The 23,145-nt window shown below is 48.5% G+C and overlaps 1 protein-coding gene across 4 annotated transcripts; it reads left to right on the forward strand.

Annotated features, from left to right (window-relative positions):
• Positions 1-4,309: 4,309 nt before the first annotated feature.
• On the forward strand, positions 4,310-21,993 carry LOC122120901 (ral guanine nucleotide dissociation stimulator-like). Of its 4 annotated transcripts, XM_042695152.1 has the most exons (19): positions 4,310-4,389; positions 5,805-5,912; positions 7,835-7,914; positions 10,148-10,291; positions 10,769-10,933; positions 11,309-11,825; positions 14,497-14,693; positions 15,277-15,336; positions 16,043-16,236; positions 16,490-17,688; positions 17,793-18,011; positions 18,278-18,381; positions 18,813-18,873; positions 19,520-19,588; positions 20,017-20,100; positions 20,562-20,594; positions 20,885-21,006; positions 21,199-21,294; positions 21,596-21,993. In XM_042695152.1, exons 6-19 carry the CDS (start codon positions 11,610-11,612, stop codon positions 21,849-21,851), a joined length of 2,910 nt encoding a protein of 969 aa, XP_042551086.1. In that variant the 5' UTR covers positions 4,310-4,389; positions 5,805-5,912; positions 7,835-7,914; positions 10,148-10,291; positions 10,769-10,933; positions 11,309-11,609; the 3' UTR covers positions 21,852-21,993. The 4 variants fall into 4 exon arrangements, with proteins under 4 accessions (XP_042551086.1, XP_042551088.1, XP_042551087.1 ...); XM_042695154.1 differs by lacking the exon at positions 7,835-7,914; XM_042695153.1 differs by lacking the exons at positions 5,805-5,912; positions 7,835-7,914 and having other exon boundaries at positions 4,312-4,389.
• Positions 21,994-23,145: the final 1,152 nt, after the last annotated feature.

Raw genomic sequence — 23,145 nt, forward strand, 5'->3', positions numbered from 1 at the left:
CTAAGACCCTTAAGGGTCAAGACTCAGCAAAATTAATTTTTGCTGGAGGAACTCTAGAAGGCAAAGCAAAAAATAGAAAAATTTCTCCACGATCGCTCCACGGTTACAATTCATTGTGCCACTCATTCTGGGAAGCGAAAATGAGTGTACCCTCCTTCAGTGATTTCTTTTCAAACCAAGAAAGTGTGGTAGATGGGAAAAACCTGGGATAAACCAGGTTTAGATTGGCATGGTAAGTAGAAGCCCGAGGGTTTTATTTATTTACAGAGATGTGTGGTAAAGGAGAATGAACCTCTGAGTTACTCCATTAACAGTTCAGGATAACTGTGGGATTTCCAATGTAGAATCTTGGTGAACTGGAATTGGTTGCTGCATCTCAGCTACTTCTTGTCCCTACTTCCAGTTGCAGCTGCCTTCTCCCAGCCCCATTTCACTTCATTATGAAACTGTCTAGGAGTAAACACCCAAGCTTCTACTCAGCAGACAGCATGGAGTAGAGGAGGCATCAGGGAACACTGACTGCTTCCTCCTCCTCTTCTCCTTGTGTCTTCTGCACTTAACCACAGGATCCCAGTAAGGAGAGTGTTAGAAAATGTCAGAGAAGATGAACAGGCTTAAAGATTGCAGCTTTCTATCTGGCTGTCAGTGTTTCACCTCTATAATGCTATGAAGATCACGGTTCAAAGACAGCCAGGTCAAGAAAGTACATGATACATTTATTTTCAATTAACCACCAAAATGCTAGAAATGGGGATGTGGTTCACATAGTAAAGCACCAGTCTTGAGTGAATAAGCTAAGAGACAGTGTACAGATCCTGTGTTCAAGTCCCAGTACCAGCATAAAATGAAAACATCAAAGCTTACATCCTTTCTCTCTTTCAGCTAAAAACTCTTTGCACTGCCATCCTCTGTGTGATGCATCTTTATCTGCTTCTTTCCAACATGAGGCCCACTGGGTTTAATTTTCCACCAAAACATCAGGGTGCTTTGTCTCAGGCTTGGAGTTCTCAATGAGAAGGCATTGTCTATCTCTTATGCTAGATTTTGCTAGTTTGGATCAAGAAAGTGATGATAAACCTGGAACACTACCCCACTTAGACCCATCTGTCATTCATTCATGCATGCATACATTCCTTAATTCATTCAAGGAATATAACATGAGGGGCTATATGTGAGTTGAGGGTTGAGGATCTGGAGCAGGAGCTTAGAACCAAGCCTCCAGCCCCTCTCCCTGTGCCTTTCATTCACAGTGTGGTGGAGAGTCAGAGACACAGGCTGGAAATAAATAGGTGCATCTCAAATAGGAGTTCATTGAACTCCTGTTGTGCCCATGGAACCGGATCAAATTTCAAGAGGATACCAGGTATTACTGAGCTGCTTCCTGTCCTCCAAGCAGTTCAGACTTTAGTTGAGGAGAACGGACAGGTATCTCATTTAGCAAAATCTCCCATAATGGGAAGTTTACCTTCATCTTCCTGTTAGTGACATGACATAGACCCTTCCCAGAAAAGGAAAGGAGAGGTGATCCAGGCCAGATTAATTACAGGAGAAATGTTAGAAGAACTAGAAAGCTGGAGAGTTGCTGGCAAGGACTCTGCCTTGTGAGCTGTGTGCCTAGAAAACTGTTTCTGAGTCTGTGTAGGACACAGTTTCTCCATTTTCCAAATGGAGATGATACCAAGGATTCTGTAGCATGTTGAATTTTCCAAAGATAGCCATACAAGGATCTCTGGACACACATTTCCCACACTGCTCCCTTTTTACTCCTCTCACCTTGTGGTAGGGTTGATGTGTCTTCTCTTTGGTTTCCAGGATTATGTTGTGACAGCCTTGACTGACAGACATACTGTAGTGAAATGGGTTATTATATTCCTAGCAAAGCTCTATGATCAAAATGCTAAGCACCTAGACATGTATTGCTGTTGGAATCCAGCCGCCATGCTGTGAGGAAGCCCACACCTATGTAGGAATCATTGAGCCCTGTGGCCCTCAGGCCTGGCTGAGCTCTTGGTAAATGCCTGGGACCAATCCTGACCATGTGAATGACAGTCTTGCAAGTGGATCATCCAGTAAGCCTGGGTTTAGTTGACTCTGCTTGAACACACACCAACCCTGGCCCTTTTATAAGAGGACTTAAACTATCGTTATTGTTTGAAACTACTGGGTTTTAGGATTGTTTTCATGAAGTAATATATAACTGAGATGCTTGTCATAGAAAGTCACTAAGAAGAGTCCATGAAATAATGCCTGTAAATCAGCACGAAAAGTAGCTTTCCAGTAATGATAGCTTTTAAAATAATTTGTGTTACTAATAAGTAAGTTTTAATAGAAATCATCCATAGTATACAGTAGGTTTTAGGGAACTTTATTTGTTATTTGTAAAACCCTATTGTGTGTGAGCATCCTGGAAGTGTTTTCTGCCGAGATTCTGCTGAACTCTATGTCCTTTCCTGGGTCAGAAAATTATTTGGTTTTCTTTTTTTGGGTCCGGTTGTGGGGCCTGAACACTGGGCCTGGACGCTGTCCCTCAGCTCTTCAGCTCAAGGTTAGGGCTCTACCACTTGAGCCACAGTGCCACTTCTGGCTTTTTTCTTTTTGCTTATGTGGTGCTGAGGAATTGAACCCAGGGCCTCAGGCATGCAAGGCAAGCGCTCTACCACTCAGTCACCTTCCCAGCCCAATTACGTGGTTTTTAAAGTCTTTTCCCCCCTTTTCTTTTCTTTTCTCTGCTTTGCTTTCTTTTCTGATTCTCAGGAATGATCTACATATTGATCAACTTCTTATTTTATCTGTTCTTTGCAAAAACATAACGAGGAGCTATACAAGTACTATTTATCCCTTTAACTGCTGTGAATTGGATACTAGAGTTTGTATCTGGAATGTCGTATAAAGCTCATGTGTGAAAGGCCAAGTGACAAGTCAGAGGCACTAGGAAAGAGAAGTGGAACCTTCAGGAGGAAGAGCCTGATGGAAGGGAAGGTAGGTCAATGGTGGGGCATGGGGAGCAGCTTGCTCTTGAAGTGGATCCTGGGATCTTGGGCCCTTGTCTTTTTCTCTCCTTGGCTATTATGTGTATAGTCCCACTATGGTGGTACTCCTTGCCACAGACCTGAAAGCAAAGGGCCAAATGACCCTGAACTAGAACCTCCAAAACTAAACTGAAATAATACCTTTCTTTTGTATAAGCTGATTCACCTCAAGCACTTGTTTCAGCAACTCAAAGAAGACTAAGCTGTTAGAACACCCAAGTGCATTGTCCTTCCCTTATTCACTGCTAGACATGGAAATTGTTTTTAATTCCACCGAAAGAAGCATTCTGTAATTCATATTTTTATGTATTTAACCCAAACGGGTTATCCTGGACTCTGAATAAAGGCCCTGTTGAATTTGTTCAACTTTATTCTAGTAAGTGAATTGTTCTCCACACAGGTTATGCTAATTTACACTTCATTTAGCATTGTGTTTGTGATCTTGGTCATTCCATGTGTTTTTGTGCGCATGTGTATTCTGATACTGGGCCTTGAACTTGGGACCTTAAACTCTCTCTTGGCTTTTACACTCAAGGTTTGTGTTCTGTCACTTAAGCCATACCTCCACTTCTGGCTTTTGGATGGTTAATTAGTCATCAAAGACTCATGAACTATCCTGCTTAGGCTCACTGGGAAACCCTGCTACCTCAGATCAGCCTCCTGAGTAGCTGGGATTACAGGCACAAGCCACCAGTATCTGGCTTATGCCATATTTTTGTTGATGCATGGTATTATTGTATTCTTTGTGCTTTTCTCATTGGAAGGGTGAACCTGGCATTTTATTGTATTCTACCTTCCTTTTTGCTGATGACTAGTGAGTCATGTTATCATATTGGGAGGACCTTTGAGACCATCCACTCAACATTACCTCTTAGAGATGCCAAAACTAAGAGTGAAACTGTTTCCTTATTTCCTTACTACTTTTTCTTTTCTTTCCTAAGGAGGTTACATTTAACTTCCTCTGCCCCTTGTTGTTCTAGCCTACTGAGTTCAGCATCTCATGCAGTAGTAGAAGTGTTGGGTACAGGCAGCAAAGGTGGAAAATTACAAGGAGAGAAAATGATGAAACTTCAACAGCACAGATTTCCCCCTGGCCATCGGTGTTTTTCACCCCAAGAACAAGATTGTTTACCATATTTGTGAGCTTCCTTGTTTTGACACAGGATCTAGATCTCAGGGAGGGAGGTCAAATGTTTGCAAAATGATGGAACCGACTCTAATGCACTACGTGGCTTACAGGGTCCTCATCGCAGGCTGCAAATACTTCTGAGGCCAAGTGGTATCTCATCTCTGCAGCTGGCACTGCCTTTCCTGCTTCTGCCTGTGGCTGCAGTCAACTGGGAACGACTGATAAGGAGCAGTAAGTATTGGCTTTGTCCTTATAGGGATGGGTTCCCTAGCACATTTTGCCTGATGCTCTGGAGGTTAGCCCTCTTGAGTGCAGCCTCCCAGAGGCCAGCTGTTGGGACCAGCTAGGTCGTGATGTCGTATTATGGAGTAACATTTGTACTGGCCGTGGAGGGCCGTAGGACACTTGCTCGTCCTTTATAAAGCTTCTGGTATTGCAAGACATTATAGGGCTGTGATTCAGCCAGTCTTGTGTTTTCACTACCATCACGCCAATAACTATCTTACCGACTCCCTAATTCCAGTGAAGGAGCCTGACATTGAGTCCCAGGGGGCCTGTCCCATATGATTCCCATTTCCCCAACACACAGGCAAGTGTGATTGCTTGGTACTTTTCCAAAGATGTGAAATAAAAGAACACATTGTGAACAGAGTAGCATTGTGATCCTTTTTTCTTTTTTTGCCATTCCTGTGGCTTGAACTCAGGGGGAAGGCACTATCTCTGAGCTTCTTTTCTCAAGGCTAGCACTCTACTACTGGAGCCACAGCTCCACTTCTGACTATTTTTAGTAGTTAATTGGACAGAACTATATTACCTGGGCTTTACTATCTGGGCTGACTTTGAACCTTGATCTTCAGATCTCAGCTTCCTGAGTAGCTAGAATTATAGTTGTGAGCCACTGGTGCCTGGCTCTGTGTTCTATTTTATTCTAGATAATTTGTGTAACTCAAACAACCTGTGAGCCTGTTTGTTTTACATACAGGGAACCATCACACCTTGATATGAAAATTCCACCACACATCAAAAACTGTTAACATCTTACTTGTACAACTGAAGATTTGAATTATAAATGTTTCTCAGTGATCCTGAAGACACGATCATTTGATAAATCATGGTTCCTTCAGTTTCAATAGAGTCACACATTCTCTCCCTTCCTCTAGTTTGTCTAACTCCTTCCTGTTCAGGTCATAGATGTGCTTGTGTGTGTGTATATGTGTGTGTGTGTGTGTGTGTGTGTGTGTGTGTGTAACTGAATCCTTTCCAGAACCCAGTTTAACCCCTTGTGGGCTCTCAGACACTTCTGAAGTTTCATGCTGTCTTTGGAGACAGGTGGCTACCATTGTGCTTTCTTAGAGTTTTATTTGTTTTGAGCTTCTACCTGGAGTCTCCTTCAGCTGCCATGTGGGAGGAGGTATGGGGAGAGCCTAGACACCTGGCCAGGATAGTACTTGTTTCTGTGCTGGCCCAAGGATCGCAGCCTACAGAATAGCTTGGATTATAGTAGTGAGACACTGGGACCTTCCTAAGAGAAATAGTTGTAAGGGACACGTGTCCTGTCCTGTCCTGAGGCTGACACAGCCTCTCAAGATGTGCACCTGTACCCAGTACTCCAAACTGGCTTGTGTACCCGATTTTTGTCATGACAGGAAAAGTCATACAGGAAGAACACAGAGAACTCTTGATGGAGGAATTTGCAGTCCTGCAAAGAGAAGTGCTGGGGAAAGAACTGCTCAAAGGGTCCCTTCTCTTCACAGGTCAGTTTTAGTCTGCAGACTCATTGAACACTCAGCTCCTTTCCTTGTCCGGGAAGTTAGAGGAACATTGGCTGGGTGCACAGTATTTCATGTATTGTACATCGGATCATTTATTGTATGGTGGTCATGCTTTGAGCAAGAACAGTAGAAAAGGACCCTGTTAGAGATACCTGCTCCTGTGGTTGGATGGATGCTCATATGGGTATCAGGACCATCTGAGTGGCTTTTATTAGAGAAGGAGATCTTTAGGATCCTCGACTTTGATGGGTGATAAGATGCTTTATCTCCTCATGAGTTTCAAAACAATGGAATATCATTGTCCAGATGTTTGAAAATGATGTAGGAGACTTATGACAAGAAGGAAAACAATATGTGTCAGAAACTCACATAATAGCCATGTAAAGTTGGTAATTCTTCCCCTCAGAACAGGTAAAGCAATAGAAGCTCACAGGCATTGAGCTCACACACCAGTCATGTGACAGAACCAGGTTAGATTCAGTTTGTGGCAGGAGGTGGTAGGAGCTGTTGTGTAAGGTGTTCAGAGGAGATGGACTTCAGGAGATGGTGAGCAGCCTGGAGGGAGCTGATTTTGCTTCTAAGTTTGATGCTTCATTTAGGTCCTAGTGCCTCCATGAATTTTTATGTGTGCTTCCTTAGAATTTTTCTGTGTGTCAAGGCTGGGGCTTGAGCTCAGGGTCTGTGTGCTCTCCCTTAGCTTTTCCTCACAGGGCTAGCACTCCACCATGTGCCACAGCTCCATTTCTGGCTTTCTGTGGTTCATGAACATGAGCGTCACAGGCTTTCCTGACCCAATGGACTTCACACCATGATTCCAGATTGCAGTCTCCCAAGTAGCTGATTCTAGACATGAGCTGCCAGCACCCAGCTACAACTTGTATATGTCATTCTCTAGAACACGCTCATTGTTTTAAGTGTTAATGTCAGAATCATAAGAAATGATTGACAAATTTAATATAACGTATATGAAGTCTTAAGTTTAGGTTTTGTTTAAGATTTGGGCTAAGGACGAAGATGAGCAGTCAGCTTCATAATCAGGCAGAAATTCTAGTGCATACACTCTTCAGAGTGTGGTTTTGTGAAGAGAAAAGGGAATATTTAGCACTCCATCAACTTGATGCTCTTGAACTAGCTGACCAGTGTTGCTGTTTTCTCTATTTCCATTTTCATGATGTGCGCCATTTCACATGGAGTTGATAAGAATCTGGGTTTCAGGAGCTTAGCAGACCATGGTTGTTCTCCTCTTGCCAGAAGACTTTTAACATTATTGGTGGCAGTGGCAAATAACTCAGGACTCTCTACCTGCTACACATGAGCTATGCCTCAGCACCTTTTGCCTTAGTTTGTTTGTCAGAGGGTCCTGAACATTTACCTGGTGCCAGATTCAGTCAGTGACCTTCCTAGTCCTGCCTGTGAGTACTGGGACCACAAGCCCTTATACTTTGATATAGACTTTGATATAGAACCTCAGTAACTTTTGTCCAGACTGCTGGTCTTGAACCACACTCCTCCAGTGTCCATGTCCCAAGTAGCTTGTATTACGGTTTGCTCTACTGTGCCTGGATAGTGGGTGACTTTAAATAATTTATTGTAGAGGTGTTTTTTTGTTTTTTTGAGGGGGAGGGTCCCTGTCTACCTAAGTACATGTAAACTTCCTATATTTAAAGCCTAGATCTTTTCATCATACTGTTTAGCTGAATTGTGTGCTATTGCCAGAAGCATGTCTCATTTTACTAGCAAAATTGAAGTTCAAACCTACAAGAGGCTTTCTTAGTTGAGGCTACATTTGCCTGCCTGGTATGGCAAGGTCCCTGTGTCCATGCGCTCTCCCATGTACCTGGGTCCTGCCCTTTGTCAGGCATTCTCTTCTTCCTAGTCCTCACAGCATTTGTGATTGCCCACAGCTGGCCAATGGAAGAAGAGCAGTTTGGCTTTCCTGCATTTAGTGGCATCTCTTGCCTGACCTGGCTGGTATCCTTCTTGGGTAAGCATTTCCTGGTGTCTGCTACTTTGGCAGAGCAAGAAGAGGAGCAGTATATGTAAATCACTGTGTACCTAGAGACCAAGGACAGATGTAAGTCATGAGAAACCTATGAGAAGGAGACTTCAGGCTGTGTCCACTATATATAAGGGTGACAACAGAGAAAACCCCAAGGGACACAGCCAGTTGTCCAGGTGCAGCAGAGCTGACAGCTTGCAAAGACTAGAAAGTAGTCCCACTTGTGTTGCCTCCATTGTCCAGTAAGTGAATAGTTGCTTATAGAATTGAAGCATGTTGCGGAGGTCAAGTACTAGAATCTTTACTGTATACTTCTTTATTTGCACACTCAATTTAGAGATTGGCCTCTCTCTGCATTTCCCAGGAGGATCCTGATGTAGTTGACTCAAGTGATCCTCATAACCTCGGCCTTCCCAGTAACTGGGACTCGAGGCCTGCACCCCTGCTCCCAGCTCCCTTCACGTAGCTTTACTGATGAAGAAATGGAGCTGTGAGAAACATGTTGCCATTCTTCACTGCCTCATATCTGAAGACATGATAAACATTCTGAGATAGATCAGACTGTTTATATTACCTAAAGTTTATTTACATCCAGTGTCTTTTAGCTGTCATAGCCAATGACTACACTCCTGGCTTCTGATGGTGCCTTGGAGGAATGCTTTCACATGTTTCCAGTTATTTTCTCTCTCCCTCCAGCTTATCCCATTCTGCTAGAAGGAGATATTTGAGCTCAAACATGGCATCTGTCTGGACCTTATCATCACACCTTAAGAGCTACTGATAACTGTTGTCTTGGGACAGAATTCCTTAAGTTACTTTCAGATAGTATAGTTGAGTGAATGAGGACACAGGCTGATTATGATAGTAGCCCATAAAATGCCTAGAAAAAGCCGGGCATCGGTGGCTAACACCTGTAATCCTAGCTACCCAGGAGGCTGAGATCTGAGGATCGAGGTTCAAAGCCAATCCTGGGCAGGACACCCCTTGAGTCTCAGAAAACCGGAATTGGCATGTGACTCAAGTGGTAGAGTGCTCGCCTTGAGCTGAATTGCTGAGGGATAGTGCCCACTCCCAGAGTTCAAGCCCCATGACACACACACACACACACACACACTCATACACACACACACACATACACACACACACACGAATTGCCTGGAAAAGCAGGGGTCATCCCTCCAATCCCTGCTATACAAATGCAGTAGGAGGCAATGTCTCATAAGTAGCATGGCCTGGCCTTTTCAATTCTTTTTTATATTTTATTTTATTTATTTTATTATAAAGATGCTGTACAGAGGGGTTACAGTTATATGAGTAAGGCAATGAGTACATTTCTTGTCGAGCATTGTTACCCCTGCCCTTCTTCTCTCACTATCCCTTGCCATCCCCACCTCCCTCAGTCCTCCCCAGAAGGAAAGTTGTAAATTTCATTTCCAATATACTGTCCTATGAGTATCATTGTTCCAATGGGTCATCCTGTGTCCTTGTTTCAGCGATTTGTTATTTCCCTTCCCCTCCCCAAATTATACAAATGTATATAGAAGATTCAGGGTACAGGTGAAAAAAAAAAGATTCAGGGTGCCAAAATCAAGTAGAGTGACAAACACGGGATATACCATAGGGGGAAGAACATACAAAGGAAACCAAATAATCACATAGTGCATTAAAAACTACAATAAAGGAAGACCTCTTGGGTCCATATCTTGGGGTTCATTTCACCTAGCATCATCTTCTCTGGTCATATGTATATAGCTGTTGAGCTTTTCTGCTCATCTGACAAAATAATGCTAGATGTATATTAAGTATTGCATATGAGGGAAACGATGGGGCCTATATTTCTTTGGGTCTGGCTTGCTTCAGTGAATATGATTTTTCCAAGTCTTTCCATTTCCTAACTAATGGTTAGTGTCATTCTTTCTGATGGAAGCATAGCATTCCATTTTAAATATGTGTATATGTATATATATATATATATATATATATATCACATTTTCTTGATCAATTCATCTACTGAGGGACATCTGGGTTGGTTCCATATCTCAGCGATGGTGAATAATGCTGCGATAAACATATTTGTGCTGGTAGCCTTCGTATGGTTTTGTTTGTGATCATTTGGGTAAATGCTCAGAAGTGGTATCCTTATATATTAACCTGCTCCGGAATGGTCTGGCCTTTTACAAGTGTTTTCTGACTCAGTCTGTATACTGACTCCTTGAAGGGGCAACTGAGGCACAGAAGTCAAGAAACTTCGCAAGGATGTTGTTAGACTTTCCTTGTCTACAACAAGTGACGGAGAGAAACTGTTTCAAGGAGGAAAGGAGTGTTTTGGCTTGCTTCCGGCCTCTTCAGTCCAGGCTTGGTGGTAAGTCAGACATCATCTCATCAGCAGTGAGCAATGGCAGAGGCTGCTTCTCTCATGCAGCCAAAGCAGGCTGCACAGTACAGGAAGGGGCAGGACAGACACTTAACCAGTGATCTATTGCACTAGGTCCCAACTGCTAAGTTCCCAGCACCTCCCCAGCTAAGTCCACAAGCAAAGGACCAAGGCAACATTTCCTATTCAACTAGTAACTGATCCAGGGATTTTCAGTCCTCACTCCAGTTGCCTTTCTGCGGTCCTCACACTGTGTGCATTCTCCCCAGCCATGCGGGAAGCACACAGAAACAAGTATAGACCACACATGGTACTGTCTGCATCTTCTCACAGTCCTCACATACCATAGTCCTTACTAATTTATTGGCTGTGTTTAAATTTTGTCAAAGTATGTATTCAGTTTGTTCAAGACCCACTCACGCAGATATCCAATTTAGAAGTAGTGACAAAAACACCTGTATTTAGGTCCTCAGGATGCTGTGGAAGGAGGCACAGGCCCTGTCTGGTTCTTCAGGACTTGCTCCAGAATCGCCACCTTGGCCATGCCTACAAAGCATGTGCTGACATGCTGACACAGGTGTGGATGTGGCTTCCTGCAAAGAGAAGAATGAATTGCCAGTGCCCTGGTTGGTGAGTAGTTGCATTTGTAAATATTCATGAGTGATGTCAAAGAGGAACCCCCTCAGTGAGCCCAGGCCTGGCTCCAGTGGACTGGGTAGCATCAGTTGCCATACATACTCAGGTTATGAATGAACCAGACCCTTCCTTTAGGACAGAATTTACCCAGGAAAATGTCCTCACTGTTGCACAGGCAGACATCGTAGCTCTTCCCTGCTATCGGAAGAGAAACAACCCAGAGAAAGGGGTCACAATTTGGAGAAGTGGCGTTTTACATACTTTGTAGGTTTTCAGGAGCTCTGATGGGAGCTTCAGTGGGAAACAGAAGGGAAACAGAGGACCCTGTCTGCTTTGGGCCCAATTGTTGGTATTTTCTGGCATGTTTAGGTTGAGAGAGTCATGAGAATGTGATGAGAAGAGCACTAAGAATTCTGATGGCCTGTGTCGTGATGGACATCTGGCTGTCACTGAGCTGCCACATTGAGCCACAGCTGCAAGGAAGCTGAGTGCACAGTGAGGCCATGTCTGAAGAAGGTGGGAAGCCTCCCCACCTGCTCCCCACCATGCGCTGTCTAAAGTGAGGCTTCTCCTGTCTTTTTACAATCTGCTAACCTGGCTTGAGGAGAAAGGGCCTGTCTTCAAAGAAACAGACGTTGAAGGTTCCATTTCAAATCTGGATCCCTGGAGAATGTACCAAGTGGAGGTGTCAGCAAGAACAGGTTCCAGAAAGAGTCAAATCTGTTTGTGCAGAAGCTCTGGGGCCAGGTCTTTAGAAGGAACTGGCTGCAGAAAGGAAGCTCATCCTGCACTGCCTGGTGCTGGCAGAGGTGGTGCAGAGGTGCTGCTGCTTGGAGCAGTAGGAGAAGAAGCAGTGGGTACCACCAGCACCACATCACAGTTGGATGTAATTGGCTGTTTGCTTCCATTCTTACCATTAAACATGTTGGAGAAAGAGGATGAGTATGCCGCTACCAATCGTGGGAGTGAGATTTGGAGTTGTGTACAAAGAAAGTCCATACCATGGTGGAGCTGAATTGCTTGTGCCATACTTCTGGTTCCATTAGTTCTTCCCCACCATCCTAAGAGGTGGACAATTGTCACTGGTATATTAGCCTTTGGAAATTAAAAATGGTTAAGTCTATAATGGTATAAAATAATAAGCACAGATATATCAAATCAATGTCATAGGTCTGGATTCTACCTGGAGCCCTCACACAGTGGTCACTTCCTCAGAGCAGGCAGGAGGAGTCAGGGACTGTGTCTTCAGGATAGATGGCAGGATCAGCGCCATGGTCGGCAGGACCAGTAACATGGTCCTGGTGATGGAGGTGGAAACCACATTGGAGGGTTACCTCAAGGGCTTCTGTTGGGTGGCTTTAGAGCAGGAAACCCTGGCCTCTGTTTCCCATGAATAAGCCCCCACCATGGCTCCCAGTCAGGCTGAATGCATAGACCTCCTTGGCCCTGCATGCACGAACCATGCCAGTGAGCATAAGTTGCCATCATCAGAGTCTTGGGCACTGACTGTGACATTTTTGTTTTCAGTCATGGGGCCTGAACTTGGCCTCTGTGCTGTACCTCAGCTCTTCAGCTAAAGGCTAGTGCTCTACAAATTGAGCCATAGCGCCACCTCTGGCTTTTTCTGCTTATGTGGTCCTGAGGATTCGAACCCAGGGACTCAGGCATGCAAGGCAAGCACTGTACCACTGAGCTACCTTCTCAGCCCTGACTGTGACATCTTGAGCAAGGGAGATGGTGGACCTAGGGAAGGAGCAGACAGGGAAGGGCACACCTAGGAATCTAGAGGCAAAGGATGCCAAGGTTCTCCCTCCCCTGCCAGGATCCCCGTGGTGGAGGCGCCTGTCCACTTCCCTGTTGCTTGAAAAGTGAAGGCCTCCCATCTCCACTTTTCTCCACATCAACCAACTCCACGTCCAGGCTGCTCTCACTCTAACTCCTCTTCCCATGCGCAGTGGCAGCAGAAAATTCTCAGCCCTAGGAGCTGAGTGGTGCCCAATCCACTCTGGTAGCCCGATCCCTTTGTGCCCTTTCCACCTCTACCTCAGTGAACATGGTGCAGAAATCACTGGCTCTCCATGCCCCCACTGGTCACTCCATCAGCCCACCAAATTGGCCAGAGATTGGCCTCAAATTCTCTTGGATCCCAGGCTGCCACACTCTCTGACTCTCCAGAAGAGTAGAGAGCTGAGGATACAGGACACTGAACCAACTCCCCATTCTTTTCAGCTTCCCATCTCTCACCCACCCTCTCATTCGCACACAGACCTTGTGGCAGGTAGAGCTCCAGTATGCGCATGTGAGGATCCATATGAATGAACACGTGTGCCATCGTGCCTGTGTGGATGAATCTGTGTCTATGTGTCCATGTGAGGTCATGTGTGTACCTCTCTCAATAGGTGTGTTGAACAAGGGAGTCTCTCATGGGTAGGCTTCCAAATAGAGAAGACCTCATCTGTGTGTGCACTTGTGAAATGCTCACCCCCACATAGAGCTCAGATGTTGCCTTTCCTTTTTCTTTGTCGTTCATTGTTGGCTTGCATGGATTTGAGATAGAATCTCTTGCCTAGTTATCCTCCTTGAACTTGGTATCCTCCTCCTGGAGGCTCCTACTACAGGAAAGAGAGGCCTAGGCAAGGACAAGTGGTTTGCAGTTTATTCTCTGTCTAGACACCATGTGCAGGGACTGAATCTCTACAAGAGTGCAGTGAAAATGACTGACACCAGCTGTAGGGTTCCCAAGCATTGGATAGATACTGGGTCTTATTCAGTGTATGATTTGCTCAAGCAGGTGCTGGGTGGAAGCACTAGGAATGAATGGGTGACTGGGGGAGGCAGGCAAGCACAGGCACTTGTACATGAGGAGACATTTAAACTGGTAGGAGGGATCTGGTGGGAACTCATTAAGTGTGTCCTCATAACCATGACATTAACTAGACAGAGGACAGTTGGTTGTGTATGTGGAGTGTGTCTAGTTTGGCTCCTGCCCTGCCATGGGGCCCAGCCAGCACCCAGGGGACATTTGCAGAGGTCTGGTCTGAGGCTGAGTTCAGAAGAGGGGACTTCCCTTCATTGATGATGATATCTCCAGAGATGATGTCACAAAGGGCCAGCAGGAGTTGGTGCTGGTTATCAGCTGAACCAGCTGAGCTGTATGGAAAGCGGAGGGACAGCAGGATGTTCTCCTGCTGTTGCCCGCTATTCCACAGAACAGCGCCACAAAGCGAGTTCGATATTGTTCGAAGACGCTGGGTCATCCCTTGTCCCAGTCGCCTGAGAAGATCTACACCATGTATCCCACGGGTGAATCAAGGAAGAAGGAGGGTGTGGAGGGAGGGCGAGTCCCCTAACCTACTACCTTCTGGCAGCCTCAGATGCCATGTGTTTACATTCTTGAGTGGGGTGTAAATACATGAGTTTGTGTGTGTGTGTGTGTGTGTGTGTGTGTGTGTGTGTGTGTGTGTGTGTGTCCCCAGGTTATTTTCATTGTATGGCCCTGAGCCTTTTCCCAGTGTGCTGCTGTTTCTATGTTTGAACTGTGTCTCATTTCTCCACAGCAGTTAGAGTGGGTGTTAGCCCCCACCCTTCCTGATCCCTGCAAAGCAGGATACCTGCAGGGAGGCAAAGTGGAGAAGCTAGTAGACCACTTAGTGCCTGCCCTGCTCTTCGGAGATGCTGTGTTTGTCCCAGTGTTTCTGGGGACATACCGCACTTTCACGACTGCCCATCACGTGTTGAACCTGCTGTTCAACAGGTAAGTGCCACCTCTGATCCTAGGGATGGGTCCATTGGCTAGGCCTTGGCATGTGCTGCACCAGTAAGGATCTGCTTGGATCCTGACTACTGGCATGCTAGGAGCAACATCCTCACTGCCTGAGGCTGGAGGGGTGGGATGGGTCCTGAACAGGCCTGTCCACATCATGACCTTACACACTAGGGAGCGCAGGGATGTGGGCGGAGCTGGGAGAAGCCCCTCTCTCATGAAGAACTCCTCTCTACATCGAGGCCTCCTATGAATAAGACCTCAAGAAAAGCATTTTCCAAATTGACAGTGGTGGTTGATGTTCCATCTGGGCATCATGACCTACCTGAACCTCACTAGGAAGCCCAGGGGAAATACTGAGAGACCTCATGCCCATTGAGGTGTGTGTGGGGGAGGAAGCTAATGGGCTCATCATCTTGTGTGGGGATGCATTTCCAGACGCTTGACACCACTCAGTGAAAGAACAGGGAAATCCTTGTCATCCTGAGCTCCATCCTGTGCTCAGAGAGACCATTGGGACTGTAGACATCATGTGCAGACACAGTATGTTTGACATTCTCATGGTGTCCCCTAGATACAGTCATTTCCTTGAATATGAGGAGGAGAAGGCAGGCGCGCAGGAGCACCTGCAGCGGTGAGTGTGTCTGGGGGAGGAGGGAGGGCATGTGTCTTAGGGGTGGTTGCAAAGAGCTGGCTTTGGGAGGCCTGGGCAAAGGGAAATTGAGATTCCTGAGGGGAAGGCTCAAGTCCAGGTAGAAATGTGTCCCTGCAGGGATTGTGTGTGCTTGTTGTGTGCCTATGGAGGGTGGGAGAAGCCTCTGGCATGTGACCAACCCAGTCCCATTTGCCTGCCCTGGGAATCCTCAGGACCACACAGAACGGGGAGGGCGACACTGCGCCATCATGGACAATCCCCTGAGATTCCAGGGGCCTCAGTGAGTGCTCAAGGGCCAGGATGTGCTGTTTGGGTTGAGAGTCAGGACAAGACTGTTGACACCTGGCTCTATGTGAACAGGAGGCCACTAGAGGCTGCCCAAGTGAGGAGATTCTGGGTTCTGGAGATAACAAGCAACAGGACAAAGCACCCCAGAGATGACAGTTTGGGGAGCATGCCCAGGGACACCAGGCGGTGGGTGTGGGTGGGATGGTTTCATCTGTGATGTAGGTCTTGTCGCATCGCTCGTGTAGACAATGTGTGTAGTGCAGCCAGGTGACCAGGCCCGTTATGGGCTATGGGCATGGGCAGGCCCAGGAGCCCAATTCATACACCTGTGTTTGAGGGGGTCTGAAAGGAGGGTAGGCCCAGCCTCTGACTCTGCTGCTTCTCCCTCTGCACCTAGAGCCTTCTCCTTCATACTGGGCTCCTGGATGAGGGAGTACCCAGAAGACTTCACTGGAGCACCGGACACGTCCTGCCTGCAACACCTGGTAACATATCTACACCTCAATATGCCTGGCTCTGTTGAGGAACAGCAGGCCCGCCTTCTGCTCAGTCAGCTGGAGCACATGCTTCTCAAGAAGCCAGAGCTGGAGGGTGAGTAGCATGGGCTGGCAAAGGAGAGAACAGGTGTGGGATTCCAAGCTTTGTCCACCTGAAGGCAGCTCCCATGCTACCATGGGGCCATCAACAGGACAGCCAGGGAACCTGGATGCCTTGGCATGAAACCTGTCCTGGCAGGGCTTCCTGGGGTGGAGTCCAGGGACTAGGGCTTCTCAGCAGGCAGGGGTCTCGTGGCCGTAGGAATGACTGAGGGGAAGGCAGTGCTGTAGGGGATCTTTGCTTGCAGCTGTTCCACCAACTGCCAGGCTTTATGAGAAAACCACTGTACACCCACTGGATCCAACACCCTGCGTAGAAGCAGTACTACCATGTCAGTCAGAGCTGGAACTAGCTGTAGCCTCAGAGGCCCCCTCAGCTCCAGGAGCTGCAGTGGAGCTCCAACAAGAACCCCATGCAGACGGATGTTCTGACTCACCTCCGTCAACTGTGACCGAAGAGATCAATCCACCTGCAGGTCAGCCAATGGCCCACAGCCTTGCACCATCTCCAGCACCAAGTCTGGATCTTGACCTGCAATACTCAAATGAAGAAAGAGTGGCTGATCCCTCAGTGCCAGGGGCACTTAGCCCAGTGGTAGCAATGGCTCTAGAGCCAGCCATTGATGCACCAATACATGCCAGTGATGAGGGTATGCCAGTGCCCACTCCAGAAGCCCAGCTGCCTGAAGGCCAGTGTGACCCAATTCTGCAACCCGCCCAAGAAGGAGACGCATCTGCAGTTCAACCAGAGCCCTCCAAACCTATTGTAGTGAGCAGCTCAGGGCCAGAGCTAGAGGCTCCAGGAGATGAAAGCCTGGAGTGTGTTCTCGGTCCATCTGGGGAGCAAGTGGAGTCTCTGGGTCCGTCTGGGGAGCAAGTGGAGTCTCTCGGTCCATCTGGGGAGCAAGGGGAGTCTCTCGGTCCGTCTGGGGAGCAAGGGGAGTCTCTCGGTCCATCTGGGGAGCAAGGGGAGTCTCTCGGTCCATCTGGGAAGCAAGTGCAGTGTTGCCCGCTTGCTGGAGAGGCTGACTGCCTTGAGTCTGTTGCTGAGCAGCCAGAGCCACCCGTACAGGAGCCTCTGCCGCCCAGCCGGGATGTAGCACCCGTCCCATCTGTGCAGCTGGAAGCTGACACAGGCTTAGGAGGGGACATTCCTCCAGTTACTTATTTTGACAAATACTATGAGCCGCCAGTGGCTGAAGACGCCGATGGTGCTCTGACCTGTGCTGCCGAGCAAGAGCCTGCTGGCCCACCAGCTAGCGAGGCAGACAGGCCTGCGGAAATAGACCCGGCTCCCTGGGAGTGCGTGGAGATGGAGGATGTGCAGATTTCCTCCAGGGGGCCAGCCCGGATGTCCATGCTGGAGTTAGACAGTGATGAGGAGACAGCTCGAGTGCTAGATTGGCTGCCCGAAGAGAAGGCAGATCAGTTCTCCATCATGGCCGTCGTAAGTAGCTTGGCAGGGCTGGGCGTGCGGGCTTTCCTTTGCACCTCCACTGCCACACCTGCCTCAGGGCAGAGTCATGCTGACCATTCATTTCATCTTTTCAGAAACTGTTCAAAAGACTCATCCCTTACCACCTTTTGAGTTACGTGTATGTACAAGCTGACCAGGAGGAGTGTCTGGAGCGCCTGGCACCCACTCTGCTTCCCATACTGGAGCACTGTGAGCAGGTCTCCAGTTGTGTGATCACCACGTGCCTCGGGGACCACAGCATGGAGGCAGCAGAGAGAGCCCAAGTGGTGCAGCACTGGATAGAGGTGGCTCTGGTATGAGCAGGAGGGGCCCAGGGACCCTTCTTCCCTTTCCCACTCCCACCAAGTGGCTGCCTGCTCACTCACAGCCACTGCCTAGCCTTAAAGCCCTCCTCCTACTCTGCCCTCACTTGGGCTGTGTGCATTCCTGCCCTGCTTCCACTGCCATTCCCCTCCCCCAAGCTGTCCCAGTTCAGCCTAGTAACAAAGGCCCAGCCCCAGGCCAAGCAGGAGCCCAGGAGTTTCCTCCACAGCTCTCCTCACCCATTCTTCACTCCTAGGAGTGCCACCTACGAAAAAATATCTCCACCTTATTTGCAATCGTGTGTGCTCTGCAGAGCAGCCAGCTCCAAGGCCTGAAGAAGACGTGGAGATTGGTTTGCAGGTGGGTGCACCTTTCTCCTGGGCAACCCTTGCTTCCTCAGCTTAGCGTCCATCTTCTGGGAGCCCAATGGCAGTGCCCCATGGCAGAGACCACAGCTCTATGGCCTTGCCTAGGATTTGCCTGCTAGGTTGGGATTCCTCTTCTGCCATACATTGCACAAGGCCCTTGGGGACGTTTTCCTTCAGAGACATCACAGCTACACCAGTCTGTGCAGTGCTCTTCCAAGCAAAACCACTCTGGGAATTGGGGTGGAGCTGGAGGTTTCCCCTCAAGACTTTGTTCCTAACCATGTGACCTAAGGGTCACAGTGGCTCTCCCTGCACAGCCCTGTGCCCATTAGCATAAAGTCCTGCCTCCAAATGGGAAATCCATTCACACTCCTCCTCTCCCTTCCTCTCCCATCTGTCACCTTGTCTCTGCCCATCGTCCAGGGAGAGAGTAGCTGTCTATCAGGAGCTGAGGAGGATACACTGCCAGGAGCAAGTGTACAAGGTTGTATGAGCCCCGGAATAAGATTTGACCCTCGGACGGAGGCGAGGGAAATTTTCTCTCTGATGGAATTCAAGGAGCATATCCAACATAGCTAGGAGAAGCATCCGTCGTGGGCTTGGGTGGGGGACAGATCGTATGGGGAAGAGGAGGTCCCTGGGGACCCCGTGGAGTGAGTGGAGGAGGCCACCTGGGTGTCTGAGGAGGGTGGAGAAAGTGACAGGGTTGGGTTGTCAAGGTTGCTGCTGAGATTTCCTGTCAAGCTTCCTCCTGAGTGTGGCCTGTGTTGAGGCTGCCTCTCTACACCCCGCCAGCCTGGCACGCCCAAGCCATGCCCTGGCTCTATTTCTGGGTGGCCTTCCCGTCCCAGGAGGGAAGCCTAGCCAGTCATGTGAGGTCAAGATGTCCCTTCAGATCAAGCAGCCCCAGAAACATCTTTTAGGGGATGCAAATGGCCACATCCACCATGGAGACAGGCCTTGGCATATGCTCTGGCCTGCCCAGGGATACAGTGCTGATGGTCACAGGGAGCCTGAGATCCTAGGGCCCAAGCCATGGCTGTCACACCACATTTGCGGCAAGAGGGGACTTTGGAGGGTTGAATGGTTAGAGAAGGAGTATGTTCTACATCCATGCTAACTGCTGCCAGGGGCGAGAGTCCAGATACAAGAGCTTCTGGAAGAAACTCAAGAGAGGCTGCAAGAAGCCTCAACAATTGGTGAGTGTGCATGCCTGAGGCCAGGGGCTTTCTAGAAGGAGTAGTTGAGGGGGGTCCCCCAACCCAACCGACCTGTTGGCCCACTCCCTTAATGCCCCATCACACCTGGCCTCTGCTCAGATGGCATGTTGCAGCAATGAGTTGCAGCCACAGCACTAAGGCCTGCACAAGAGTAGAGGAGCAGGTGAAGGGCAGGGCCACAGACCTTGCCCGTGTGTCAAGTGCCAGCCCTGGAGGGGCCCAGACCTAGATAGATTTCCCCATGCAGGGCTGTGTCTTTGGTATGGGGTAGAGGGTGGATCATTGAGGAATGAGCCTGTCTTGCCCCAAGTTCTGCTAGATAGATGGCTCCATGGGACTGGGGTAAGTCAGGTTCTTGCGAGGAGCTTAACAGGACTCTTCTGATCTTTCTGCACCCAATGCCACAGGACTATCCCGAGGGCACAGTCCCTTACCTGGGCACCGTCCTCACACACCTGGCCTCACTGCACAAAGACCAAGATTCCAAGGATGTGAGTGAACAGGGCCCCAGCCCTGGGAAAGCAGATTGGGGACAAAGAGCCTCTCCCTGCCCCTTGACCTCCAGCAAGAGCCCACGTCCTCCCCAGCCCCAGAGTGCCAAGCACCACAGCAATCCTACTTGTGATGCCCTATGCCCTCAGACCTCAGTGCTGCTGATGACATGGGGCCATGTCTCAGAGGGTGGTGAGCAAGGGTGGCAGTGTGACAGCAGGTGCTCAAGCTGACATAGCATGTGTGAATAGCATGGCCTTGTCACTGGAAGCCTCAAGTCTCTGCCACGTGCACAGAGAGTTGAGCAGTGAGCTCCCTGTCCTCAGGACCTAGGCCTCCCTGCCCTAGACTGAGAGCAATCCTAGTCCAGCTGTGCACCCAGCCTGCCCTCTGCTGGAAGGACTTGGTAGGGCGCCAAGTGGAAACAGCATTTTCTTAGCACATATTCTTTGCTTTGCAGGGCTCTTGGCTGAATGTAAAAAGAAGACGAGAGGTGAGAAAATGACACCTTCCTCTGCAGGCAGCCTGCTGTGCGGGTCCCTTAGGTCCTTCCTTCCCTCTGATGTGGATGGTCACATCACTTGTCCTCCAGAGGTCAGGAGATGGGGCCTTGAGCTGGGGATCTAGGACAGCGTGCTGGGGTTGGGCACTGGATCTCAGTAGAGAAAGGCGAGTGTGTTGGGGAGAGACAAGAGTGAAGCCAAGTGAAGACCCGAAGTCAGCTGCCTGGCCTACCTTGCCCTGGTCCAGGTCCATCAGCACTGTGTCCTTTCTCTCAACCAGGAATTCAAGGTGATGGCACTAATGAAGGAACTAAAGGGCTCATGTCAGGAGCTCCAGGTGGTTCCTGACATGAACTTCGTATCTTGGTTTAACAACATGAACCGCCTAAATGAGTTGGAAAGGTGAGCTGGGGTAGGCAGTGGGGGCAACAAACATGGGAATCCCCAGCACCAGTCCATGAGAGCCTGTTGTCTGAGTCAGCCTCCCACCAGACCTGTTGAAGGAAGGGTGTATGAGCTCCTGAGTCCCCAGGGCCCCTGGGAGGGAACCCCCAGGGTGGAGCCTGCTGTCCAACCAGCTACTTCTTGTCTTAGCTCCAAGCTATCCAGGGAGCTGGAGCCTCCCCGCCGGGTACTTGTCCTGAGCAGGAACAACAAGAGGAGCCCTCCCCCGAGGAGGCGCTCAGGAAAGTAAGTACATTGGCCCAGGGGCCAGGGACTCCCCAGGGTCTGGGTGGTGGGACAGGCAGCCTGATGAGCTGGGGCTGCCATCCCACCACCTGCCACACAAGCCTTTGTCTGGGTGGTGTGGCCTGACCTCTGCCCACCTCACTTCCTTCATTGGGGTCCCACGGTGGTCCTCAGAGGATAGGGCATATGGCTCCTTGAAAATGAACAGTAAGGAAGGCTGCCTCAAGCCCAGGGGGCAGTGGGTGTGGGACAGCCCTGTGGTTCAGGGAAGCCCTGGAATTAAGGCAGTCCCTCCATTCAGTTGCCAGGCTTTGACAAGAGAGCTCAGCAACAATGGCAGTTCCCAGTTGGAGACAAATGAGCAGCTCAGCGGTGGGAATGGCAGCCATGCACCCAGCATGCACTTGGGCTGCTCACCCAAGCCTTCTTCACACTGCAACCGATTATTTCAGTCGGCCCCAAACATCTGCATGGCAAAGATGACAGAATATGAGGGAATCTTGCCGTTCCTGAGCCCCCAGCCCTCCCGGAGAGCTGGGCATGGGGCTGTATCCTAGGCTGTCCTTTCTTCAGCCAAGATGCGTGCACTCCAACCAGAGAAAATCATATTCTCCAATGAGTTATGGGAAATGCGTTGCACAATGCACAAAGACTCAAATGTCAGGTCATTTAGATTAAAAACCTATGTGGAAACACTAATAGCGTGTTAAAACCATTTCTTTACAAGAGCAAGGTTTTGGTGGGTGCTTTTCTTTGCCTTCCTTAATGGCAGAGACTTCTGCATATTCTGTTCTAAGAAGAAATCCTTTCAGGCTTTGAGCTCATTTTTTTCCTGCAGAATGAGCAAGAGCAGGTCCCTCTAGGGGCTAGGCTTTCAGTCAGGTGTTCTCATGAACTGTTCCACACGCCTGGAAATCTGAGTGTTGAAATGTCTCCTTTGCAACAGCCATCATCTGTGTGGGAAGCTGCTGGCTCCTGTGCAGGCAGGGAATCCACCTCAACCTGCTGGGAGGGACTGGAGTCACCATGCAGGACCCTGGGGGGAAATCAAATGAGGCCACACCAGACTCAGGGCAGTGCTTCAGGGAGGGAGACACTGCTGAGCTGCAAGAAGAGCTAAACGTAGTCAGACCAAAATCACAGTTCTTCCAAAGCAAGTGCCTGCCTAAAACTATAAGCACACTGATAAAGGGAAACCCAGGGAAACATGTAAAGGAGAAGATACAGATCACAGAAAGCACATCAGTCAAATGCCAGAGCCACTCACAGTTTCCTAAGGGAATATAAACCCTCTTGACTCATCATTTCTTTGAGTTCAAGTAATTCTTCAATAGTTGCCCTCCTGAGCTCTTATGCCAGTTACAGGAAGAAGATATATTATCTTTTCTCCACTACACAGTTGAAGAAAGCCATGGCAAGAGCACTTCCCCTTTGTGTTTACAATACCAGAATTGCAGTGAACAAAATTCCATCTGGCCAAGCAGACACACATGACCAGGAAGGAAAGTGGGGACTATGCTTCGACTCCTCCACAGAGCAGTAGCAAAGGAGCCCAGCAAGAGATCAATAGAGGTTAATGCACTTAATGTTGTTTCAATCCTCTACTGTAAATTACCTGCCAGGTGCTTGTGACTCACATCTGCAATTTCAGTGTCTCAGGAGCCTGAGATCTTCAACCTTATACAACTGAGATACACACTGTCATTCCAGATATCCTTGCAGACTGTTGAAACCTAAGACGGTCAAAATATAAGCTTTCATATCCATGACCATACAGTGGAGTTCAGATTTTGCATGAAAGCTACATTTCATGAAATGGTAAATTCTATCAGATGCAAGAATAGAATAGTC

Source organism: Dipodomys spectabilis, unplaced genomic scaffold, assembly GCF_019054845.1.
Source record: "Dipodomys spectabilis isolate Male_0828 unplaced genomic scaffold, ASM1905484v1 ptg000178l, whole genome shotgun sequence".
NCBI lineage: Eukaryota > Metazoa > Chordata > Mammalia > Rodentia > Heteromyidae > Dipodomys > Dipodomys spectabilis.

What these genes read in the sequence shown, in the direction of transcription:
- LOC122120901 (XM_042695152.1), top strand. Translation starts at nt 11,610, where the DNA reads ATGTACCAAGTGGAGGTGTCAGCAAGAACAGGTTCCAGAAAGAGTCAA. An exon ending in AGTTCTCCATCATGGCCGTC is followed by an intron (nt 17,689 to 17,792) that starts GTAAGTAGCTTG and finishes TCATCTTTTCAG; the next exon opens with AAACTGTTCAAAAGACTCAT. An exon ending in ATGTAAAAAGAAGACGAGAG is followed by an intron (nt 20,595 to 20,884) that starts GTGAGAAAATGA and finishes TCTCTCAACCAG; the next exon opens with GAATTCAAGGTGATGGCACT.